The sequence below is a fragment of the Neovison vison genome, chromosome 12, assembly GCF_020171115.1.
Source record: "Neovison vison isolate M4711 chromosome 12, ASM_NN_V1, whole genome shotgun sequence".
NCBI lineage: Eukaryota > Metazoa > Chordata > Mammalia > Carnivora > Mustelidae > Neogale > Neogale vison.
Genome location: NC_058102.1, coordinates 143,452,254 through 143,476,603, shown reverse-complemented (window position 1 = coordinate 143,476,603; position 24,350 = coordinate 143,452,254). Strand labels below are relative to the sequence as shown.

General features: G+C 39.5%; 1 protein-coding gene across 1 annotated transcript in view; it reads left to right on the top strand.

The window, feature by feature from the left end:
* Positions 1-24,350, top strand: part of TASOR2 (transcription activation suppressor family member 2) — an 80,121-nt gene that overhangs the window by 19,520 nt on the left and 36,251 nt on the right. Inside the window, exons 2-12 of the mRNA XM_044228900.1 lie at positions 7,370-7,503; positions 11,445-11,590; positions 11,874-11,969; positions 13,006-13,078; positions 16,662-16,753; positions 18,622-18,759; positions 18,908-19,032; positions 19,112-19,131; positions 19,222-19,321; positions 22,382-22,482; positions 23,386-23,489. Coding sequence (XP_044084835.1) covers positions 19,007-19,032; positions 19,112-19,131; positions 19,222-19,321; positions 22,382-22,482; positions 23,386-23,489 — 351 coding nt within the window. The 5' untranslated portion in view covers positions 7,370-7,503; positions 11,445-11,590; positions 11,874-11,969; ... (2 more) ...; positions 18,622-18,759; positions 18,908-19,006. The remainder of the gene's footprint in view (positions 1-7,369; positions 7,504-11,444; positions 11,591-11,873; positions 11,970-13,005; positions 13,079-16,661; positions 16,754-18,621; positions 18,760-18,907; positions 19,033-19,111; positions 19,132-19,221; positions 19,322-22,381; positions 22,483-23,385; positions 23,490-24,350) is intronic.

The window sequence follows — 24,350 nt, the reverse complement described above, 5'->3', positions numbered from 1 at the left end:
GCCAATGAAAATGAAATGTGAGTGAAGTACATTCCACCATATGGATGAACCCCGAAAACATGATGCTGTGTGAGGGAAGCCAGGCATTCCATTTACATAAAATGGTCCAATATAGGCAAATCTGTACAGACAGAAAGTAAATTAATGGTTACCTGGGCCTGGGTTAGGAAGCATTGAAGGGTGTGGATAGTGGCTGAGGGGTACACAGCTTCTTTTTGGAGTGACAAGATGGTCTAAAATTGATAGTACTGATGTTTGCATAGGTCTGAATAGACGAAAGCCATTGAATTGTACATTTTAGGTGGGTAAATTGTATGCCATGAGCTGTATCTCAATAAAGTATTAAAAAATAAAATAAATGAACACAAAAAACGAAGACCACAAAGCAGAATTATAAGAATTTGAGGAAGAGGGGCGCCTGGGTGGCTTTGTGGGTTAAAGCCTCTGCCTTCGGCTCGAGTCATGATCCCAGGGTCCTGGGATCGAGCCCCGCATCAGGCTTTCTGCTCAGTGGGGAGCCTGCTTCCCTTCCTCTCTCTCTGCCTGCCTCTCTGCCCACTTGTGCTGTCTGTCAAATAAATAAATAAAATCTTTAAAAAAAAAACAATTTGAGGAAGAGATAGCCAGACCATAGGAGGATGTGAAATGGGCATTAGCAGAACAGAAAAGAAAAGGAAGAAAAAGATTAAACTGTTTCAGAAACAGAGTAAAATAGGAGGCACATGAGAGACTAGGTACCATGGCAAATCTAAAGATTAGACTTGAAATGTTATGCTTATTTTACTTTGATTTTTACTGTGTAAAACAGAACCAAAGATAACATGAGAAAAGTGATTAAAAGCAAACAAATTGATCTCTAAAAAGAAAATACTGAGATATTAATATAGGAGATCGCCAAAAGAGATCCAAAATATACTTGCAAACTTGGAGCCCCCAAAGAAGAAAATCAAAATAGTATAATTAGTCAGATATCTTAAAGCATAATTCAAATATTTCTGTAAAAAGAAATAATTTATTTTTTGAATGTACCTTTTGAAAGAATGCACCATGTATTCCAAGGAAAACTGACCCAGCCCTGAGACATACTCTGGTAAAAATTTGGGGACTGACAAAAGGAGAGAAAATCAGCTTGGTGGCAGAACAGAAACAATGCCAGCAAACAGTAGGCTCAGGGCTTGAACTAACCCTGAGATCAAGACTTGAGCAGAGATCAAGAGTCGGACATGTAACCAGTTGGACCACTCAGGAACCCCGATTTTTTTTTTTCGAAGAAGTAATCTTTATTTTTCCCTGCTCTGTGTTTCTTTTTTCTTCTGTTTAATTAACTTCTGATCCTTACCCTTTATTTCCTTTCCTTATTCTCTTATTAATTTACTGTTCGTATGTTTTCTGAGTTCTTGAATTGACTTTAATTCACTGATTTTCCAGCGTTTTTCTTTAATATTTACATTTAAAATTAATAGGGTTTTTTTTGGTAGATTTTTTTCTTACATTTTACATGTATCTAAATTTAGATGGTACTTTTCATTGTCATTTACCCATTTTAAATTTCATTATAATTTAACTTGTGAGTCATATATAAGTAGGTTTTATTTTTTTTTAAGATTTTATTTATTTATTTGACAGACAAATCACAAGTAGCAGAGAGGCAGGCAGAGAGAGAGGGGGAAGCAGGCTTCCCTCTGAGCAGAGAGCCTGATGCGGGGCTCGATCCCAGAACCCTGAGTTCTTGACCTGAGCTGAAGGCAGAGGCTTTAACCCACTGAGCCACTCAGGCTCCCCTGTTTTGTTTTGTTTTGTTTTGTTTTGTTTTAACACAGGGCTCTTGAGATTAATTTTTCTATGATCATATTATAATTTTACTAGATCTTGGTCAGAAATTGTTTTCTATACTGTATCAGTATTTGGTGCCAAACACAGTTCAAGTATATATAGTTCAGTGAATTTTGGTAAATCTGTGTATCCTGTAACCAGCAAACCAATAAAAATAGACTCTCTCACCCCAGAAAGTTCCTTTGTGCCTACTTCACTTCCAGTTTTCTTATTCCTACCTCAGCAACCCCTGGTGGGCTCTTTATCGCTTTAGATTAGTTTTGCTAATTCTAGAACTTTAACATGCGCGCGCGCACATATATAAATTGAACAAATATGGAATCCTATATTGTGTACTTTTTTAATGTCTGCTTTCTTTTGTCCCAGTTACGTTTTTGAGTTTCATGCATGCCTCAGCAGTTGTCCTTTTGTATTGCTGAGTAGTAGTACGTTACATGAATAGGCCACAGTTTGTTTATCCGTCCAATCGCCTATCATGAACATGTAGATTTCCAGTTTTACCTTCTGGGAATAATGCTTCTCTGAAGGTTCATGTACAAATCCTTTTACGGACATAATGTTTCATTTTTCTTGGGTAGATTTCTAAGAGTAGAACTGCTTGGCTGTGAACCAAGTGTATGTTTGACTTTATAAGAAGCCGACAAAACTTTTCCCAGTTGACTATCTAGCTTTATATTCCTACCAGGAATCTAGGAGAGTTCCTCATTCTTGCCAACACTTAGCATTTTCTGTCTTTTTAATTTTAGCCATTCTAGTGGGCAAGCATCACTCCCTAATAACTAATAACATTGACTATGTTCCTGTGTACTTACTTACCATTAGTTCTTTGTGGTGTGTTTAAGAGTTCTTTGTATATTCTGGACACAAGTGCTTTGCAAATATTTTTCTTAATGATGCCTTTTGAAGCTCAGAAGGTTTTAATTTCATAAAGTCCAGTGTATGAGTTTTTCTTTAATGGCAACTGATTTTTGTACCCTAAGCAATTGTCATCTGCCTCATAGTCTGGATTTTTTCCCTGTGATTTTTTTTCTAGAAATCTTACAGTTTTAGCTCTTACGTTTATGTCTGTAATTCATTTCCAGTTGAATTTTATGGTTTGAGGTAGGGGTTGAAGTTCATGGTTTTTTTTTTCTGTTTGGGTTGTTATAGAACCATCTGTTGTAAAAATATTCTTTCCCTTTGAATGATACTGGCAGTGTTGCCAAAAATGAACTCTCGTGCTGTTCCACTGATCTGTATATATTATCTTTACACATCAACGCCACAATTTAGACTGAGTTTCTCTTTGTAGTAATTCTTGAAATCAAGTGGTGAGTCTTTTAACTTTGTTCTTTTCTAAAATTGTTCTGGCTGTTCTGTATCCTTTGATTGCAAGGTTCAGAATCAGGTCATCAATTTCTGCAGATTGGGAATATGGGGAACATTTATGTTTCACTGTTGTATCTCAGCATCTCCCAGCAAGGTCACAAAGCTCTCCCAAGTTATTGGAGAGCACAGGTTCAGACCGAAGCTGGATAATATCATGCTCCACAAAGGATGTCTCCAAAAACACTTGATGTTTCTATCTGTTCAGAGGAGATTTTTGGTTCTTTAGAATTCTAGGCTGAATTAATGATTGGTAACTGAAAATTAAGCAGAGACAATTTGAAATTGAATAAAACGAAACATCCTGGGGCGCCTGGGTGGCTCAGTGGGTTAAAGCCTCTGCCTTAGGCTCAGGTCATGATCCCAGGGTCCTGGGATCGAGCCCCGCATCAGGCTCTCTGCTCAGCAGGGAGCCTGCTTCCCCCTCCCTCTCTCTGCCTACTTGTGATCTCTCTCTGTCAAATAAATAAATAAAATCTTAAAAAAAAAAAAACGAAATGAAACATCCTGTAAGAAAGGAAATTACCCAGTGTGGCCCAGCTGTGATTAGTGCATACAATTTAGTGAAACATTGAATACTGATATAGCAAAATTAGGGATATGAGTTTCTATGGCATTTTATTTAGAAAAATGGAGTTACACCAGAAGATATAGCAAAAGTTCGGGACGCCTGGGTGGCTCAGTTGGTTGGACGACTGCCTTCGGCTCAGGGCGTGATCCTGGAGTCCCGGGATCGAGTCCCGCATCAGGCTCCCAGCTCCATGGGGAGTCTGCTTCGCTCTCTGACCTTCTCCTCGCTCATGCTCTCTCTCACTGTCTCTCTCTCTCAAATAAATAAATAAAATCTTTAAAAAAAAAAAAAAAGATATAGCAAAAGTTGAAAGTGGTCAACTAAGAGGGATGGAAATTGAGGCTCCCTGGGAGGGTGGGGACAGTGACTGATAAACCTAGTGGTCTTTGGCTTTTTATTTTGTGTCTATGCTTTGTTGAAATTTATTTTAAAAAGTAAGGGGAAGAAAGATCAAGTAGCTTTCTCAAAGTCACAAAGACCTAGGTTCAAAGTCCTGGCTTGCCAAGTCCTTCTGTTTACAGTCTATTCCCTTGACCACTCATTCTACTCCTTTCCTTGAGTCTGAAGAAGCCCTTGTCCTGAACATAACTGTTTCACACACAATTCTGAAATTATGACCTCAGTGTTAAAGATCACTCTTTCAGGGGCGCCTGGGTGGCTCAGTGGGTTAAGCCGCTGCCTTCGGCTCAGGTCATGATCTCAGGGTCCTGGGATCGAGCCCCACATCGGGCTCTCTGCTCAGCAGGGAGCCTGCTTCCTCCTCTCTCTCTCTGTCTGCCTCTCTGCGCCTACTTGTGATCTCTGTCTGTCAAATAAATAAATAAATCTAAAAAAAAAAAAAGATCACTCTTTCAGATAGACACATGGTCTCCTGCTTTTTTGGTGTTTTGTTTTGTTTTGTTTTGTTTTGTTTTGTTTTCCTGTATTCCCTAGCTCTAGCCCAGAGCCATACATACAACAGGACTACAGTAAAGAACTGCAGGACAAAGGTGAAGAATGATTAATGCAGGGTGGAGAAATCTTAAGTCCTCAGAACAGCTAGATTTGGGGGGAAGCTTTAAACATGAGGACTATTTAGACATGAAGTGGGGGAGGAGTGTGAATATCCGATTTTGTGGAACTAATGAGGGAAATTACATCAGGAGTGCTCTGAGTTGGGCATTTTTCCTTTGTGTGTGAGAGGGAGATAGACTTTTTTTGAGTAGGTGGGAATCAGAGGCTTTAAATATCCTTATATTTTAGGTTTCGAGTTTTCACAGCAGTTATATAAGCTTTTGTGATTTCTTACCAATAAATACTAGGATAAATGTCTCCAGGCATGGTAGCAGATAAGAGAGGGACTTGATAAATTATCTAGTGCCATGCATAAAGCCTTCTACATAAGAGGTCTTAAGGAAGGCAGTCTGGAAAGTCACTGTGTTCGAACTGAAAGAATTCCAACTACATGAGGCTTTGGAGTAAATAATGTAACAAAGTTCATAGTGTGTTTTCATTTGCCAACAAAAGTGGTTTAAACAGGGGCGCCTGGGTGACTCAGTGGGTTAAGCCTCTGCCTTCAGCTCAGGTCATGATCTCAGGGTCCTGGCTTCAAGCCCCGCATCAGGGGGTCTCTGTTCAGCGGGGAGCCTCCTTCCTCCTCTCCCTCTACCTGTCTCTCTGCCCACTTGTGATCTTTTTCTCTCTGTCAAATATATAAATAAAATCTAAATAAAGTATTTCATATCTCAGGAGACTCAGAGGCAGGGCCGCTCGTGGTGCGTTTGTTTAGCGGTTCAGGGACTTCATCAGGGATGGATCTTCTGTTTTGTTCCACTCTCAGTATGTCAGCTGGTCAGTCCCCTCTTGGTTACGAGGAATTCCAGGCAACGAACACATATAAGACAAGGCCAGGGGCACCTCTGTGGCTCACTTGGTTAAGCAGCTGCCTTCAGCTCCGGTCACGATCCCGGAGTCCTGGGATCCAGCCCCGCGTCTGGCTCCCTGCATAGTGCGAATCTCTTTCTCCCTCTCACTCTGTCTCCTCCACTTCGTGTGCACGCACTCTCTCTCTCAAATAAATAAAATCTTTTAATTAAAAAAAAGACAAGGCCAAAGTCTAGATGGAGACAGGGAGATTGCATCTTTTCTTCCAGTGCTTTTGTAAGAAAGCTTTCCCAGAGTTCTCTCTGCTGACGTCCTTTCACATCACATGGGCCAAAAACCATAATAAGCTTAAATTCTCTCTTTCTCAAATACACACACACACACACACACACCCTTCCCAGGCTTCTCCTAAAACATGGGATCACCCAGTACCTAAACAAAATTATGGTTTGGGGGATTAAAAGAAAATGGAGCATGATTATTAGGAAGGCAGTCCACAGTGTCCTCACACTAATGTGTCAGAACAAGGTAGTGGTGGACCTACATGAGACTCCTGGTCTCCTGATTCCCAGTGTCATTTTCCCCTCTTGACATAAATAACCTATTTGTTTAATGAATGAATATTACCAATATTGCTACCTTTTCCCTAGAATTTTGAATATATCCATATAATTCTGCGTCAAATCCTTTTTGAAAAGAGGTATACTATTATAAAAGTAGACATGCTGATTTTATATGTGAAGCATATTGAATTCTTCAAATAAAGTGCTTGGGGTTCCTTATATGTATAATGTTTCTACCTCTGCTTCTACTGTTTCTGTTGCCTAGAGAACATGTGGGCTGGTCCCTTTTTTGCCTCCTTCATTATTTGAATATCTACTCAGATTTCAAGTATGATGCCTCTGAAACTTCTCAACATTTCCCTGTTTTAATGAAATCCCTATTCTGCGTCCACTGCATCATGTTCTAGATCTCCCCCACCCCCCGGCATTTATAGTACTGGTTTTTGTATAGGTTTGTCTTCCTTTTCTAGTCTGAGCCTCTGTTGTAGAGATGGTTTCTCATTTTTCTTGATGAATCCAGGGTATAGCATGGTACTGTATATATAATAGGCACCACTAATAGTTTTTTGTTTGTTTGTTTGTTTGTTTTTAAGGATACATGGGTCGGGGCACTTGTGGCTCAGTCAGTTGAACCTCTGACTCTTGCCTTCAGCTTGGGTTGTTATCTTGGGGTTGTAGGATTGAATGGTGCATCAGGCTCCACACTCCACAGGGAGTCTGCTGGAGATTCTCTCCCTCTGCTCCTCCCCCATCTCTTTCTCTAAACTAAATAAATCTTAAAAAAAAAAAAAGGGATGGGTTATATGCTAATTTGGGAGTGGGAAGAGATTTTATTTGTGTTCTGTTTGATTTTGTTATTTTCAACCAGTAGAACATGAATGTGGTTCTATAATCTCTATTTTTTATTTTGAGGCAGTAGTGATTCCAATAAGCATATCTTATTTCTGTGAATCTTCTGTGAAGATTTTCTTTAAATATCGAAGGAAAAGCATTTCATTTTATGTGTTACTGCTTATAAAATAAATTTAGCCTTAGCTCTGGAGATTTGTCAAAGGAGGTAAACATTATAGAATTGTACCTAATGTAAATTAGATGTTCAGTAGACGTGTGTGGTAAATACACCGTAAATAGAACTATTCACTTTATGATTTAATTTTTTCTTTTCTCATTTTAGCATTTATGACATTAACAGAGGACAGGACTATGTCGAGAATTCTGGGGGTATACTTGGTGAAAATGAATTAAGACCATCCTCCCAGCTACATTCTCTCTTAGAGAAGACCGAGCCAGGGTTCATATCAGAAAAGAGTGGGTATTAAACTAAATGCTATGAGTTATTACTAATGAATTCAAGTAGAGCAGTACAATTTAAAAAATTTTAATTGAGATCATGTAAAATGAAAGGACATTTAAAAAAAATTTACAATTTCCAGTGACTACAAATTTCACTGATCCAAAATTAATAGGTGATTAAATTTTCAAATTCCATCAGAAAAGGTTCAGGGGAAATCGTCACATTTCTCTATTTGTATTTCTTTGAAATTATGATTCATTTTACTTGATTTTGAGTTGAGATATTTTAAATACTAGAAGTAATACATACTGTGTAAGAAAAACCTAAATTATAGTAATATATATAAGGTAAAATGTTTGAGTTCACCTTTATCCACTTCCATTTGAATAACCGTTGGTTTAGACACCATTAACAATTTGGTTTCCCATCTTTCTGGATCTTTTTCTGTAAACTTTCAAACACATAATTTTCTTTCTTTTTTTTTTTTTTTTAAACCAAAATGACATTATATGATGTGTGTTATTTACTCGGTGGTAGAGTAGATATCTTTATATGTCAAAGTATATAGATTCACTTGGTATTTATGTAGTAGTTGTAAGGTGTTTCCTTATTGATGTCAGTTTGGGTTATTCCAAGTGTTTTTGCTCTTCTAGATGCCAGTGCGTGGAGTAGCCTTGTCCGTTATCTCCTGTGTACTCATGCTAGTATTCCTAAGGAATAGATTGCCAGAAATGGAAAGGTTATTAGGTGCACACATTTAAGTTTTTGTTAGGTCTTCCAAGTTGTGCTGTAAAAAGGTTGTATTTACCTTCAACTGGCAATCCCTCAATGTCTTAAAAATAAAGGCAATACATTCTGGGATTAGATGATTAAGGAATGGGCTCTTTAACAACTCTAAAAGGACCTACTTAGACTAGGCCAAATATGTAGGCATCGACAGTGTTAATGGAGGTAGGTTGCAGTCCGTCTGTAGGAAAAAATAATAAGGGCCTATAATGGCAGATACTGTTGGGTTCTGAGTGTTTCTGTCATTGATGAGTGCCACTGTATAATGTACAAATAGGAGAAGTGGTCATGAAAGTCCCAGGGAGATGTAGAAGTGGCTAATTTGTGTCAGAATTATTGTGACACCTAAGTTGTTGGCATTAGTTCATCTCATTATTTTCTTTCAGGCCAGATGCTTAGATAATGGAAAACACATACATGTGCCATAGCATCAGAGATCAGTTTATAATTTTCTAATCCCTCTTACTTATTAGAAGTTAAGTAGAGAAACAAGTGCCCAAAGCAGACATTCCATATCACTGATGGATTTTGAGAAAGGGGAGATCATCTCAGGGCACTTTGAACAGAATCCAGCTTCTGTCCAGCTGGACTTAACCTTTTAAAGACTGAATCCACAGACAGTGGAGAAATATGCCCAAAGCTAGGTGCTAAAGGAAAGAATATTAACTCAGTTTCTAGAAGTATTGTTATTGAACTTGAATTTTCCCTACTTGTTCTCTCTTGGTCACTTAAGCTCTAAGGGACACCTTACACTTTACAGACAGGTACTTTTCAAGTTGTTTTAGTATTTCTCTGTAGAATAGCCCCCTCCTCATTCTCTTAATATTCTGACAATCTTGAATGTCTAAGTGAAGCACGTGTATTGCTCAGCAAAAATGCAGCCGCCCATTAATTTAGTGCCCATACTCTTCTGTATACTAGTTTGACTCTTAAATGATTGTGCAAGAAGAGATAATATCTTGATAAAATGTTCACCTATCTGCTTAGTTATATAGCAGGAAACTTGTGCTTTCTAGAGTGTAACTGACATCATTCTATTACGAAATCGTGAGATGAACTAATCCAGATTTACCGTGGATTTCTATCAGTTTTCGCTTTGGACATGCTTTTCCTTCTGCTAACTGTAAAATGGTTACTTGTATAAATATATTGCTGTTTGGAGAAAGCTGACCTAAAGGGGAAGCATTTTTAACTATCAAGAGTTTTAGGAATAAAAATATGTTAGCACAAAATCATTTCCTATGTGTATTTTAGGCTGTCATCTCTGCTTATAGCTTTATGAGAACAGTATTCCTCATACTGGTCAATAAAATGTTCTCTGACCACCTGTATTTGGCAGACACGGGGTTAGATTGGCTGTTTTTGTTTGCTTTTCAGAGTACATTATTTTTCATAGTTTTTCATTTATTACTGTGCATTGGCCATCAAAAATGTGGACGTATGTCGTATTTGGTACTCCAGAAGTTAAAACCTGTGTCTTCATATTAACATTATGTGGAATTTAAGAGTTGATAGCCATAGAATGGTCATTTCCAAAGCTCTGACAACTTCTGTCTTTCTCTGTAAGCAACCTATTGCTCAAATATTGAACCTTAGATTTTTAAATATTATTTTGATTTTTTACAAATATTAAATACAAGGTTTCCCATATTAGGATTTTTAGAGGACTCCCGACTTGCATTTGGGCCAGTGGTGCAGCTTATTTTAAAGATGGAGTCACAAGTGCATAGGCCTCCTAGTTTGTTTTAAGCCAATGTAGCTAAAGAAGGTAATGCAGCTAAAAAGGCATCATTTTAATTATCCTGCCTGTTGTTTTGCTATTTGAACCTCTTTAGAATATCCATATTTTTAATAGCATTCATACACTGATTTTGAAGGAAAACGTGAAACTGAGGGAAAAAAAATCGATGTGGATCAGATGTAGGAACTTCAGGATATTCTTAAATGTTTCATCCTCTTTCCTTCCTTGCTACTTAAGTGTTTGACTTTTGATACTAGGCAGTTTATTAAAGCATGTTTAAATTACTTGGATAATTGAAGTGTTAGGACAGTTTCGTCCAAATTAACTTCACTGAAATGTTTGTTTTCATTTCTATGATAGTTTAGTTTTTTACTGTTGTTCATAAGTTAATTTTAATTAAGATGCTTGTCTTTCCTTTAGCTTTTGAACCTTAATGTAATTGGCAGTGTTCTGGTAAAAGCAGGAAGCCGTGTTAATGTTTTTATTTATTTATATTAGATCACCAAAACTTCCAGTGCTTGTATATTAGTCCATTCTCTTTATTATTTATAAATAGTTTGTTACCTCACTGTCTTGATCTGGTTAAAGAGCATAGAGAAGACACAAATATAAGGGGGTAACCAAATCAGATTTAAATATTACAAGAATTCATTAGGCTCAAGTCTCGCTAAAGTAAAAACTTGTAAGACAAAAGGCACAAAGCCTCAACCAAGAGAATCATTGGGTCAAGTTAGTAATTCTCAAATAGGAAACATGCCTCTCGGGAGGGTCATGTCAGAATTTCTGGGATAGCACGTGGGTAGGGTTTGAAAAAAGCACTTTCTAAAAGTAATAAAGTTTTATTTTTGTGAAATGAAAAGAAGTAATGATTTCATAATATAACCCATACAAGGTAAAGTCTAACAGATGTGTCTAGGCCATGAGGAAGCCCCAAAGACAGAAGAATTTCTAATGTGTTTGAGTGTTGAGTGTGCAGTAGTAGGCCCCTTAAAAGAAAACCTAACGGGCTTACTTGGGGGATTTGATAAGAAGACAGGAAGGGTAAGTTTATCAAAATGTGGCCTTAGTGTAGACCAGGAACATTGTTCTGATTTGCTGACCACTACCTTGATGCTGCCGTATTTGATCTGCTTGTCCCCGCTGTGGTTACAACACACGGCTTTCAACCAGAAGGCCCAAGGCATCTGGCAGGGTTTATTTTACTCCTGTATTGAAAGTGATTCACCCTCAGTAACTCACCTCCCGTAGATCATGCTCTTCACGTGAGAGGTCTTTTAAGATAGTGCATGTAATGGAGCCCAAACACAATATGTCTGAGTTTTACAGGAAGGAAATAGATGAAGTATTCAGTGATATTTAGAATGCCGGTTTTAACCCCATCCTTTGGTAATCTTAAACAGTTGCATTATTTTTGTTTGTGTTTTACAGTTTTTGAGACAGTGTCCTTGAGTTCAGACTCTCTCTTCCAGAGGGCAGTTTCAATTCTTCATACTTCTTACTTGGACTCTGCATCTGAGCATGGTTTTCAGTACAGTCAAGTGACTTTGGTGAAAAATGACATTTTCTTAAATGAGGTGAGGTGCCTGGTACACACTGTGTCTGTGTGTTAGTTTTATTTTAGTTCTAAAGAAATAGACCCATCATTTTTGGTATAAAAGCCTAGCTAATTCTTCTCAGCTGTCACTTTCAGATGAGATGAGAAATCCTTGGAAGGTAATTAAGAATATATTCTAGGGAATAGAAGAAAAATAAGTTTTGGTAGTCCTTTAACAGGAGGAATTCAGATGATGCATTTTAAAAAATTAATTTGCAAGGCAAAATAATGTTTATAGCATTTGATTATTCTCTTTTATACAGTACAAAACTTTTTACCAAGAAAAAAAAGCAAGTAATTATACTCAGGAAGAACTTCAAGAGACTTACGGGTTTCTTCTGTTTGAAACTGAAAATCAGGTAAGGGAATTGGGTCACAGAACATTAATTTTGTGATATTAATATATAAAATTAATAATCTCATTAAACTTAAATATTGGCATTTTACTTCTCTAAGATTTATAAAATTACCAGTTCTCCAGTCTTTTTTGTTGCTGTGTCTGGTGGCAGTGGGAATGATCGTGACAGCTAGTCCTGAAAGTGATTGGATTCCTGTGCCTTTTCACAGGCCCTCTGTAGTTTCATTGTAAATACATTTGTCACCTCAGGGTGAAATTTGAATTAATGCGGATTTCCTAAGTATTGGTAATGCCTTTTAATGGAGTAAATGATATTTCTTCATTCTGGATCATTGTTCACGTAGATCCTTTGTTTCTTGTAGAGGTTTTTCAAGTTTCAGTTACATGTTTTTTGGGGATAAAGTGAAAACTTCCAGCAGTTGCCTTACTTGAAATTGGAGCTTCTGTACTGTTGCTTGTACCCAAATTGTGAGAGAAGGAAACTACTGGGTGGACCGTGTCCCCAAAGATGTATGTGGCTTGCTAGTTACAGTTTTAATAATACCAGAATTTATAATTCAACTTAAATAATTTAATATTTTGATTGAGCTCATGATTTTTAAAGAACAAGGGTAGACTTGCTTACAGAATACTTAACGTTAGCATATAACATAAGGATTATATAGTAATACCAGAAGAGTTCATTTATTTAATCATCTACTTACAAATAAAATACATTATGGATTCATACTAAAAAAGGCACTAGTGGATAAGACATTCTCAAATTTAGTGATTCCAGAGCTATAATCGAGATCTTCAAGAGAGGGCTTAATCTGGGAGCTTGTTTAATTTGGTTTTGCTGATGACGCTTTTGTTAAATGATTAAAATTTCGTGAACTATTAACCAAACACAGTTGCCTCACACAAGCTTGCTTTGTGCCATACGTAGATACTGTGCACAGATTCTGTATTTATTGGAAAGCTTGTAGATCATAGTGTTATTTCATTGTCTCTCCTAAGACTGACATGATAAGCAAAGTACTGTCTTTTATTTAAAGGCAAAGTCAGTATGTGAGCGCGGACTCTGTGTGGGCTACAGTACTATTACCACACTTGGTGACCCAGCCAAAGGTAAGTCTGAGCGGAAAAGAGAATCTCTTCTTTCATGAGGTGAAGTGAGGTTTGGTTCATTTCATAGGATACTTGCATTAAAAGCCAGTTTCATCAATGATAAATCGTAATCTTTAGAATCAGTGCTTTAAACATAGAAATGAGCTTCAAGTCTAAGACCTAAGATTTTCCAGTAGGAGTACCTGATCAGAACTTTTTCTTAAAGGTGGTTGGCCTAGAAGAGATACTAAAAATAGCTTTCGGTACCAAGAGACTAGTGCAGTCTTCCCGGGCTAATGAGGACGTCTTCTGAGCTATCATAATGGCGGCAGGAATAGAGAATCGATGGAACTGGCCAGACTTGGCAACTGTGGAATGTGAGGAGTGAGAGAAGGAATAATCAGGTATAAGCTTGTCAGCTCACACTTCGGTGATGTTGTCAGTGGAGAAGAGACACAGAAGGGCAGGAGATCGGCAGGGAAGCTGAGGCGTTAGAAGGGAAAGGTGATCTTATGGTTAAGAATGTGGATTAGCACTAAATTTCTTTGAGCTTCAAGTTCCTCATCTGTGAAATAGATAAAACTGTCTTTGAGATCTGCTGGGAGGGTCGTGGGAGGCTACGGGAAGCGCTTAGCTCCCGGTAAATGGACGCTACTACTTCCATGAATTAAATTTGAGAAATAGTGGATTTCCTAGGTGTTCTGGGAGATACCCTGCTGATGGTTTAAAAAGAAAAAAAGCTGGAAAAAAGGATTAGAACTGGAGATGGGGGCAAAGCGGCAGGACTAGGTGTTGGTTGAAGCCAAAGGTACTGTTGTGTGAGACCGTATTGAAGGGAAAGAACAGGACTGTGGGTGGGTGTGGGACCTGGGGGCCAGCGGGGAAGGAGAAAGTCCAGGGGAGGAAGAACTGGGGAGGAGCACGGGTATTTAGCACGGTTGGGTGCTACTAGCGTGGAGGTCAGGAGTGGCTTGCTTCCTGCTGACTTTTTCACAGCTCTGTCGAGATAAAATTCACGCAGCCTGTAATTCACTCATTTCAAGTATACAGGTCAGCTTTTCTTAATGTATTCATAGAGCAGTGCTACTGTTAGCACAGACTCTTTTCGTCCCCGAAAAAGAAGTCTGTGCCTGTTCCCAGTGACAAGCCATTCCCCGCCACGGCCGGCCGAGGCAGCCGCGCACCTGCTCGCCAGCAGCCGGGTCCGCCTCATTCAGACGTTCCGCGTGAACGGACGCCTCCGTGCTGCTCTGTGACTCCTTTTCCCCGTTCAGTGTGTTCAGGGCCCATCCACGCTGCAGTCCGCACCCGTACTTCATCTGCCCTTTGGCTCGGTGATAGCCCGTTGCGTGGTTTTGCCACGTTTTCTTTATTCTTTCAGGGCTTGAGGGACCTGTGGTGGTTTGCACTTCTTGGCCGTCAGGGAGGCGCAGCTGTGTGCCTTCGTGTACAGGCTTTTGTGGAGACGTGTGTTTTGCCGTCTTTTAGGTCTAGACGCAGCAGTGGGATTGCTGGGTTTGGGGGTCACTTTGTGTGACACAAAAGTGCTTTAAAACTACATTCACATCTTCTAAAGGCCGTGACGGGGAATACATTCATAACCCTGATAACATCTTCCATAAAACCTTCTCTTACCCCTACTCTTTTTCATTGCAACATAACTAACATAACTCACGCATAAGACAGAACTAATGCAGGAGCAGAGGGTGGTGTAGTGTACCGACCCCCTAGGGCTAACAGATCTGGTTTGCATTATTCCTCCATTTGGCTAACAAAATCTTGTTGTTAAAGAATGGGAAAGTAAATTACAAGTAAATACTTTAGCTTTCATCTCTAAAACATAAGGCCCTTGTTCTACATGACTCTAATCCCTGGTCATATGGTTGATGTTTAAGAGGCTGGCTTCAGTGGGGTGTCGGAGTAGAAACCGAATTATTCCTAACAAATACATGTACCGTTATTTCTTCTTAACCACGTTCTGGGGTGGGTAAGAAAATAGCACTGCTGCCCATGTGTATTTCATTTTATTTTATTTTTTTAAAAGATTTTATTTATTTATTTGACAGAGATCATAAGTAGGCAGGGAGGCAGACAGAGAGAGAGGAGGAAGCAGGCTCCCTGCTGAGCAGAGAGCCTGATGCGGGGCTCGATCCCAGGACCCTGAGATCATGACCTAAGCCGAAGGCAGCGGCTTAACACACTGAGCCACCCAGGTGCCCCTGCCCACGTGTATTTTATAGTTTGGGGCTCAAATAGAAATGGTTAGTTCTGTGTGTCATAGTAATATTTTATGAATGTAGTACAGAGTTTATGGATCTTTTAAATCTTCCTGAGGACTCTGTAGCTTAGGTGTCCAAGCCTCCCCGCCCCCCAACCAGGTTACCTGCTCCTCAGTCGCATGGTTATTAGTAGGAAGTGAATGACTTGGTGCCGGAACCCAAGCTTCTGACCACAAGTTCATTGATCTCTCCAGGATATCCAAGTGCTCTCGCCAGTGTCTCGCCTGTGTCTGGTATTTCGAGAGCTGCCTCAGTTTAGGAATCTCTGTGGGATGTGTTCTTCTCTCGCCATTCCCCTGCTGCTGCCCCCTGGGGACCCTCCTCTGCTGTCTCAGCTCTGACAGTAGCTTCCCAGCTGGCCTTGCCTCTGGCCTCTCTCCCGCCTTGAGACTCCAGTGTCGTGGAAGCGGCAGTCTGGCAGTCTGCCCCGAAAACGCCTGAGGGTCTCTGCTGCCGGCGGGGCGAGGTCTCCCCTGAAGAGCAAGTCCCGCAAAGATCATCACCGCTCAGTTCCACGCTTCCCCTTCAGCCTCAGTTTCCTGTACGTTCTCCCCGGCTCCCCACACTGCGGCCCGCCCTCCTGCACAGTTGATAATCGGTTACGCTTCCATGCTTGGGCTCACTGTTCTCTGAGAACTTCGTTCCTCTGTTTCAAGAGCTCCTTTTCTAAGGAGATAAATAATCGCTTATTTCCATTTCTTTGTGTCCTGGGCTACGTGTGTCTGACAGAGAGTTAAGTACCGACTACATGCTGGGCGGCGGCGGGCTGCAGTGGAGGATAGAACAAATGTGATGATCGCCTGAACCGGAAATTCACAGACGAGCGGCATTCGCTGCTTCAAGGCAGGACCTTGTTCTCTTTACTTCGGTGCCACCGCTGCCCAGCACAACCTGCCAGGTAGCAGACCTTAGCGCTAATTATTAAAGAAGAGTCCTTGTAAGAGGTTCTTTGCAAAAAATAGCTTGAGAATCGGAGTGCTATAGTTAGGACTTTTCATTGAATGATTGCCTTAAAAAAAAAAAAAACAAAACTTAGAATTTACCAAGAATTGTGATACTTGTATCCCTTTTTAGTTCTTGTACCCAGCTAGAGCATTGGTTGTCCGTCAGATAACATCCTGTCTTGTCTTAGCGCTAATGTTTCCATACCTGTAGAATATCTTGAACAGTTTTTAAAAGGTAAGCAGTTTCAAAACAATTTACTGTTGACTTTTCTTTGTCTTCTGTGTTGTCTTGTTTAGTTACAGGTAGCCTTACGTGTGAAATGTACTTGTGTAAACAGTCCTTTTAAAGTGTGAAATAATCTTTATCTTATACTTTTATAGGTGTGTATATTTCCAAATACTCAGACTATCTTCATGCAAGACCGTGGTATCATGGGAAGTCTGGTTATGTTGTAATTTTTAACCTAATTAAGGTAAAGCCCAAATGTACTTCTATGTAATTTTTCTATTAACAACTAAAGGTTATCAGTCTGTGATAATGTTCTTTGCAGATCATTTGCATCATAGTCACCAGAGACAGCTATAAATTCAGAAAAGATAACTGCTATTCTTGCTTTCCTTTAAAGATAAAGCTTTTTTGTTCGTTTGATAGATGATCTATGAATATGTCTTTAAAAAACAAAACAGCTTTCAAAATAATACATAAGGTAATCAGTAAAAAGCATTCCTCTCATCCTGGCCCACAGTGGTCACTTTTTAAATGTTAAATAACATAAGTTGCAACCTGTAAAAACAATGTGATTACAGTTACAAGAGGAATTTAGAAAGGAACTTTTCCTTTTCTGGTTTAAATTGTTGATGTAAGAGAACCTTATTTCCTTTATCCCTACAGCATCCAGACCTGTTCCCAGTTTTATGTGGTGTCTATAACTGCTGATCTCAGAAATTCTTAAATACTCTCAAATAGTTTAGTATGAGTGAATCACAAAATTTAATAGTTTTTACTCAAGTAGTTCCTAGGAAAACTCTGACCCTAGAGAGTGCTGGGCTTTGTGAGAACATACTCTTTGGTCTTGTTTTGTTTTTTGCTTCATTTTTAGTTTTCTTACTGTCCTGAGTTCTCTGATTATAAACCAATACTACTGATGTGTTTTTTTGTATGTGAACTGTTCATATTCTAAAGTTTGTCCCCGAGAACTGGAGGGACGGCGGTATCACACTGGCAGGGGATCCCTGCTCCTGCTCCCTCTGTCCTCCCGCAGGGGAGCTAGTGGAGTAGATGGGCTGCGGCTCCCATAATCCTCGTTCCGTGTCGTGCCTCTGTCAGTTGTGCTTCGTGCTGGGATCCTTGGCCCTGTAACCCCCTGTCTGGTGGCTACTGCTGGTCAGTTTTTACCTATATGCTCTCCGTTCTCCTTACTTTACTGCTCAAAAGCCAGCCATGCCCGACATACCGGCCACATAAAGTGTCAGAGAGGGTGAAGGTACAGGTTGTGATTGCTCACTGAGAACTACCGTTTGTATTCTTTGGCTTCTTATTATTGCCCCTGGTGGTCCTATGAATGAAGAGGCACGACCTGAACACCCCTCCACCCCCAAATTAGATTCTTCCTATAAAGATAAAAATAAAAGTTCCCTATAATTTTACCTCATTTTGGTATATATTTTGTGTATTTTCCATGTCATTATAGTACTCACAACAGCTTTTAAAATCATTGTGTGTTATTTCATTGTCTGGAAATCTTGACTGCCTTTCCCTCCTTCACGCCAAAAGACACGTAACTCTTGATGAAGAGAAATCTGTAATCGGAAGAACTATCGACTGTTCAGTTATCGGTCCGGCTAAACACTTTACTGTATATTTGCTCCTTGCTGATTTACTGGGTCCTGGCATGATAGAAATACCTTTATCTAAAAACTATAATTGGTATCTTAATACTTCAGTTTGAGAACTCATCTTGTGAAATTTTAGATTTCATTTGTCACCTTTTATGTTACAGTCATTGACTAAGCTAATCTGTTCAGTTGGTGGGCTCTATAATTTTTCTTTTACTGAAATGGTTCTCTTAAATTGGGATGATTCATGATGTGATAAAAGCTGTGATCATTTACCTCAGAAAGATGCCCATGCATACCAAATTTTTAAATGCAGTTTTAAGAGACTAACACGTAATTGAAACTATTGTTGGCCTTAAGACAATTCTCTAAGAACCATAGTTGTTAATACAATTTGTTTGAAACACATCCACATCCTTACTTATTAGGCTACTTTTAAATGAATCCTAGAGTAAGATTATTGCCTTTTGAAGCCATCTGATTAGTCTTAATATTTTTATTCTAGGGAAGAGTCAAGTTTGTGTCTGAGAATTATACCACTAACTATACTAGCCCATCTTCTGGCTATGATTGCCACGTGGCTGCAAATACTAACAAGGTTTCTCACAAGACGAGTCATTTTCGCGCATTTGAACTGAGTCAGGTATAGTCACCTGGGAATAAATTATTCCCGAGTTACATTTCTGAATCTAATGTATTAAATGTCAGGACTGGGTGGAGTTGAGAGAGAAACTTGGTGCCGACAGCGTTCCACAGTGCTACTCTGATAATCCGTATTTCTTTTCTTTCAGTATTACCTCTATGAAGTTTCAGGCAGCTCTGTTACTGAGCGACCCAGGCAGGTCTGTCCTTATATTATTGTAGCTTTCCAGTACAGGGAGCCTAAAAGGATGGCAGCATCAGCCCATAAAAGCATGTAAGTAATTATGCACATACTTTGTTTTACTGGATCTGTTCTGTTTGCTCTTATAAACATGCCTTTCCTTTTTCCCTAGATTTGAACTCAGTGAAAATGGTAAGACATTGTTTAATTGGTTCTTTTATGTTTTTTAAGTAAATGTTTTGCTCATAAATAATCAGTTTCTTTCTTCCTCATTTCTTAAAGCTCTGTCCTCTTCATGGCAAGGCAAATTAATTGTTCAAGGCTGTCTACTGTGTGATATAACTCTTTGGTCCTCTGACGGTACAGCTGTTCCAACACAACTGTAAGTATTGAGTCCTGAGTCCATGTCCTTTACTGTTTGTTGTTTGTTTTTGTTTTTGTTTAAATTCTCATTTTGAAGTCTTGTCCGTACTGGTGTGAAACAAAGCGATTGTACTTGATTTTTTTTTTTTTTTAAGATTTTTAATTAATTAATTAATTTATTTATTTGATAGAGATCACAAGTAGGCAGAAGGCAGGCAGAGAGAGAGGGGGAAGCAGGCTCCCCGCCGAGCAGAGAGCCCGATGTGGGGCTTGATCCCAGGACCCTGAGATCATGATCCGAGCTGAAGGCAGAGGCTTAAACCACTGAGCCACCCAGGCGCCCCTGTACTTGATTTTTAATTAGAGTACTTTGGGGTTGATGTATAGAGCACAGGAAACTTATATTCAGGTCCAAATTCTGACCTTGGCTTTGAAATAGTTTTATAATCTATTAATCTTTGACAAGTCACTTTGGAAGTTTTAGTGTCTTAATCCACTCATGAGAATATGACCTCACAGACAGAACTGAATTGTTGCTAGATGTTTGACTTCCCCAAGACACAGACTGGATTTGCCTAGATAGCAGATGCAGCGGATAGGCCCTATTACTGGCTTCTTATTAAACCACATTGAGATATCACCTTACACCAGTTAGAATGGCCAAAATTAACAAAACAGGAAACAACATGTGTTGGAGAGGATGTGGAGAAAGGGGAACCCTCTTACACTGTTGGTGGGAATGCAAGTTGGTGCAGCCTCTTTGGAGAACAGTGTGGAGATTCCTCACGAAATTAAAAATAGAGCTTCCCTATGACCCTGCAGTTGCACTCCTGGGTATTTACCCCAATGACACAGATGTCGTGAAAAGAGGGGCCGTCTGTACCCCAATGTTTATAGCAGCAATGGCCACGGTCGCCAAACTATGGAAAGAATCAAGATGCCCTTCAACGGATGAATGGATAAGGAAGATGTGGTCCATATACACTATGGAGGATTATGCCTCCATCAGAAAGGACGAATACCCAACTTTTGTAGCAACATGGACAGGACTGGAAGAGATTATGCTGAGTGAAATAAGTCAAGCAGAGAGAGTCAGTTATCATATGGTTTCACTTATTTGTGGAGCATAACAAATAGCAGGGAGGACAAGGGGCGTTAGAGAGGAGTAGGGAATTTGGGTAAATGGGAAGGGGAGGTGAACCATGAGAGACTATGGACTCTGAAAAACAATCTGAGGGGTTTGAAGTGGCAGGGGGGTGGGAGGTTGGGGTACCAGGTGGTGGGTATTATAGAGGGCACGGCTTGCATGGAGCACTGGGTGTGGTGAAAAAATAATGAATAATGTTTTTCTGAAAATAAATAAATTGGAAAAAAAAAAAAAAGAGTTGCAGGAGGGGGCGCCTGGGAGGCTCAGTGGGTTAGGGTTCAGGTCATGATCCCAGGATCCTGGGATCAAGCCCTGCATCCGGCTCTCTGCTCAGCGGGGAGCCTGCTTCCCCCCCACCCCACCTGCCTCTCTGCCTACTTGTGATCTCCGTCTGTCAAATAAACTCTTTAAAAAAAAAAAAGTTGCAGGAGCGATTTTCCTAGACCACTATTAAGTAGGGTAGCTATTACATATATTTGCATTTTACTGACTTAGGGCTTCTGGGGCTCTGTGAAGGGCATCTTATGAAATGTTTTTATTTAGTCTATTCTTAGTTTGCACCCCAAACTATTGAACGATATACCTGTTTTGTTGAAATACAAGCTGAAAACAGTTGTGCTATCAGAATTTATTTTCTTTCTGTTGACTGACCTGTTTTAAGAGGGAGGACTGAAGATTATTACAATCCAGAGAGTAAAGTAAGAATTCTGTGAATAGGGGTCCCAGGGTGGCTCAGTTGGCTGACCGATTCTTGATTTTGGCTCAGGTCGTGATGCCAGAGCTGTAAGATCGAGCCCTGCATTCGACTCTGTGCTGGGCATGGAGCCTGCTTAAGATTCTCTCCCTCTCCCTCTGACCGTGACTCCCACTCTCCACCCCCTGCACCAGCACACGTTCTCCCTCAAAACAAAGCAAAACAAAGAAAGAACCAAATTCTGTAAATAAATAAATGGGAGAGCTGGGAAAGTTCATTGTCACTGCGGAGTACAGCTAATGAGTATAGGGAGAAGTGGCTAGAACCATTAACTAAATGGTTAACATAGCCAGCAGTGGAATAAATGTCCTGTGTTTCCTAACTATGCATTGAGAATGACACAGTGTCACTTGGGTGGTATTCCTGCCAATCTAATCAGCAGGAAACATCAGACATACCCAGATTGAGGGACATTCTGCAAAATACATGGTCTATTCTTCAGAAATACTAAGGTCATTAAAGATAAAGATCAAGAGACTGTCCAGATTGAAGGTGATTAAAAAGACCTAACTACATGCAGTGTGTAATCCTGGACTGGATGGTAAAACAGAAGAAAATTCGTTTTCTTTTGTTATAAAGCCCCTTAGTGAGATAGGTGGCAAAATTTGAATTAGGTCTATAAGTTAATTAATGGAACCCTATCATTATTAATTTCTTGATTTTGTTAATTGTTCTGTGGTCACATAAGCAAATGTCCTTTTTTAAAGACACAGAGACATAGTTAGGGAGCAAGGGAGGGCATTTACAAATCTACAAGTATTTGAAAGTGAGTTTTCAAAGAAAAGTCAGGGGAAGTGGTACAAAAGCCTGGATGTGGTTCATTCAGTGGGACGGCACGATAAGCAGTTCACTATCGTCAAAAGTTGTTAACTCTTACATAGCGTAGTTATTTGAAGATTCTCATTCTAGTATGCATAATTTCTGATTCATCTAGATATTTTGTTAATCTCAAAAATATACACATTCAAAAAATGCAAACATATTTGAAGACTATGGTCTGTGGGGTCATATATTTGAAAATATATAATACTTACAAATATTCACATTTGATTCAGATTTTATCAATTTAAGGACTTTTCTTGTTATGATATTTTTGTTTGCATTTATATTAGAAAATAAAAAATTGTGAAGCTGTGGTTTAAATGTTCATTAAATTGCATGGTATTGTTTTGTTTTAGACCACGCGAACTAGATTTTAAGTATGTAATGAAAGTGTCATCTTTGAAGAAAAAACTACCAGAAGCTGCCTTTAGAAAACAGAATTACCTGGAGCAAAAAGGTCTGTTCAGATGTAATGATACACTGCACACCCTGGGCTTTGTTCAGTTTTTTTCCTAGGTCACGTATACATGCATACACACTCCGTTGTGGTTTTAAGTGATTTTAAGGTCTAAGTGATTTGCAGAAGGGCCTTTCGTCAGAGTTGTAGGGTTGCCGTGATTTAGTTCCTTGGAGGCTAACTAGAAACCAAAAGGTAGTTTCATCTAAGGTGGCAGAGACTAGCTTTACTATGGGACCCTGAGGGAGTTCAGCAGAGAAATGCTTAAAACAGTTGGAAACTCATAACAAAGCCTTTGAAGGAGAACAGAAGTTTTGTGGTGATGGTGTTTATTTATTTATGTACTTCTAACTGAAGAAAAAAAGCAGAAAACATGCAAAGGAAATTTCCTGGTCATTTAGATTAATTCATGGAACATTGATGTTTATCTTATTTATATAGTATATAACTGTCTTGTTATACAAGTAGAGTCCATGTTACTGAAAGCACTGTTTCACATACTTGACACAGTAACTTCTTATTGAGGAGTTTTGTAACAAAGACCATTGAATGTTAAATGTTTTTTAAGGAGTATTTCTAGTTCTTTCATCTTTAACATATAAAATGAAAAACTTGGTTATTAAAAAAGCACAAGAGCAGGGACGCCTGGGTGGCTCAGTTGGTTGGACGACTGCCTTCGGCTCAGGGCGTGATCCTGGAGTCCCGGGATCGAGTCCCGCATCGGGCTCCCAGCTCCATGGGGAGTCTGCTTCGCTCTCTGACCTTCTCCTCGCTCATGCTCTCTCTCACTGTCTCTCTCTCTCAAATAAATAAATAAAATCTTTAAAAAAAAAAAAAAAAAAAAAAAAAGCACAAGAGCATTTTAAAGTAAGAAATGTTCCATTTTTCTGATTCGCTCCATAGTCTGTTGCCGAGATTTGTGCTTCAGGACGTATGAGGTGGAGCTGGCGAACAAATGCGGGGGAAAAGTCGATAAACTAACAGAGTACATCAAAAATAAGGAATTGGTAAGAATCACCGATTTAAAATGGAATTATTATTTTTTCCTTGAATGAAGAAATTGCTATCTCATTATTCGTTGACTAGGCCTGGAGTGACTTCTTTTAGTTAGCTGAAAGGATTTTCATCATTCAGTATGTGACATATTCTTAACAGTTATTGTCCAATATTTCCATCCCCCTTTGTGTCTCAGTTTACTTTCATGTCTCACTGGTCAGTTTGTACTCCTGATTTTAAGAATTAGAGGACAGTTTTCTCCAAATCCTTTGTTGTTATTGTTGTTGTTGTTTTATGACAGAAGAATTGAGTAGATCCCTAGCGTTTCTGAATTAATCAAAGGACCATTTGTGAGTCGCTTCTTTAAAAGTGACCTGTGTTGATCTATAGGTATGTAAGGAAAAAAGAGAAATCAAACGCTGGTGTTCCCACCATTTCCATATTGTAGAAAGTAACATGCTAGTGAAGTGAGACATATGTAACAATCCAGAGACTTCTGTCCCTTTTGTGAACCAGGGCTCCTCAGTGTGGGGAATGAGTAGATGCTGACCTTTTATGGGTGAGACCTCAGCATCCCAGGGAAGATGGTGTGAGTGTGGGATGGCGATCTAAACATGTGTACCCGTTAGTGGCAGGCTGGACTGTCCCCGGAGTAGACAGCAAGAAATCAGAAGTGACAATAAGACCCATGGACAGGCTGTGAAGATAAAGGGTCTTGGGCCACTTGGAGTTACTTGTGAGGGTGACTCAAGCTGGCTTAAACAGTAACAGGACTGAAGAGGCTTCTTTTCAGTTCTAGGTGGTAAGGCCAGTTCAAGCACGGTTTGCTCAGGCCTCTGGGTTTCACCTCCCCCTGCTCTTACGCTAGTTTG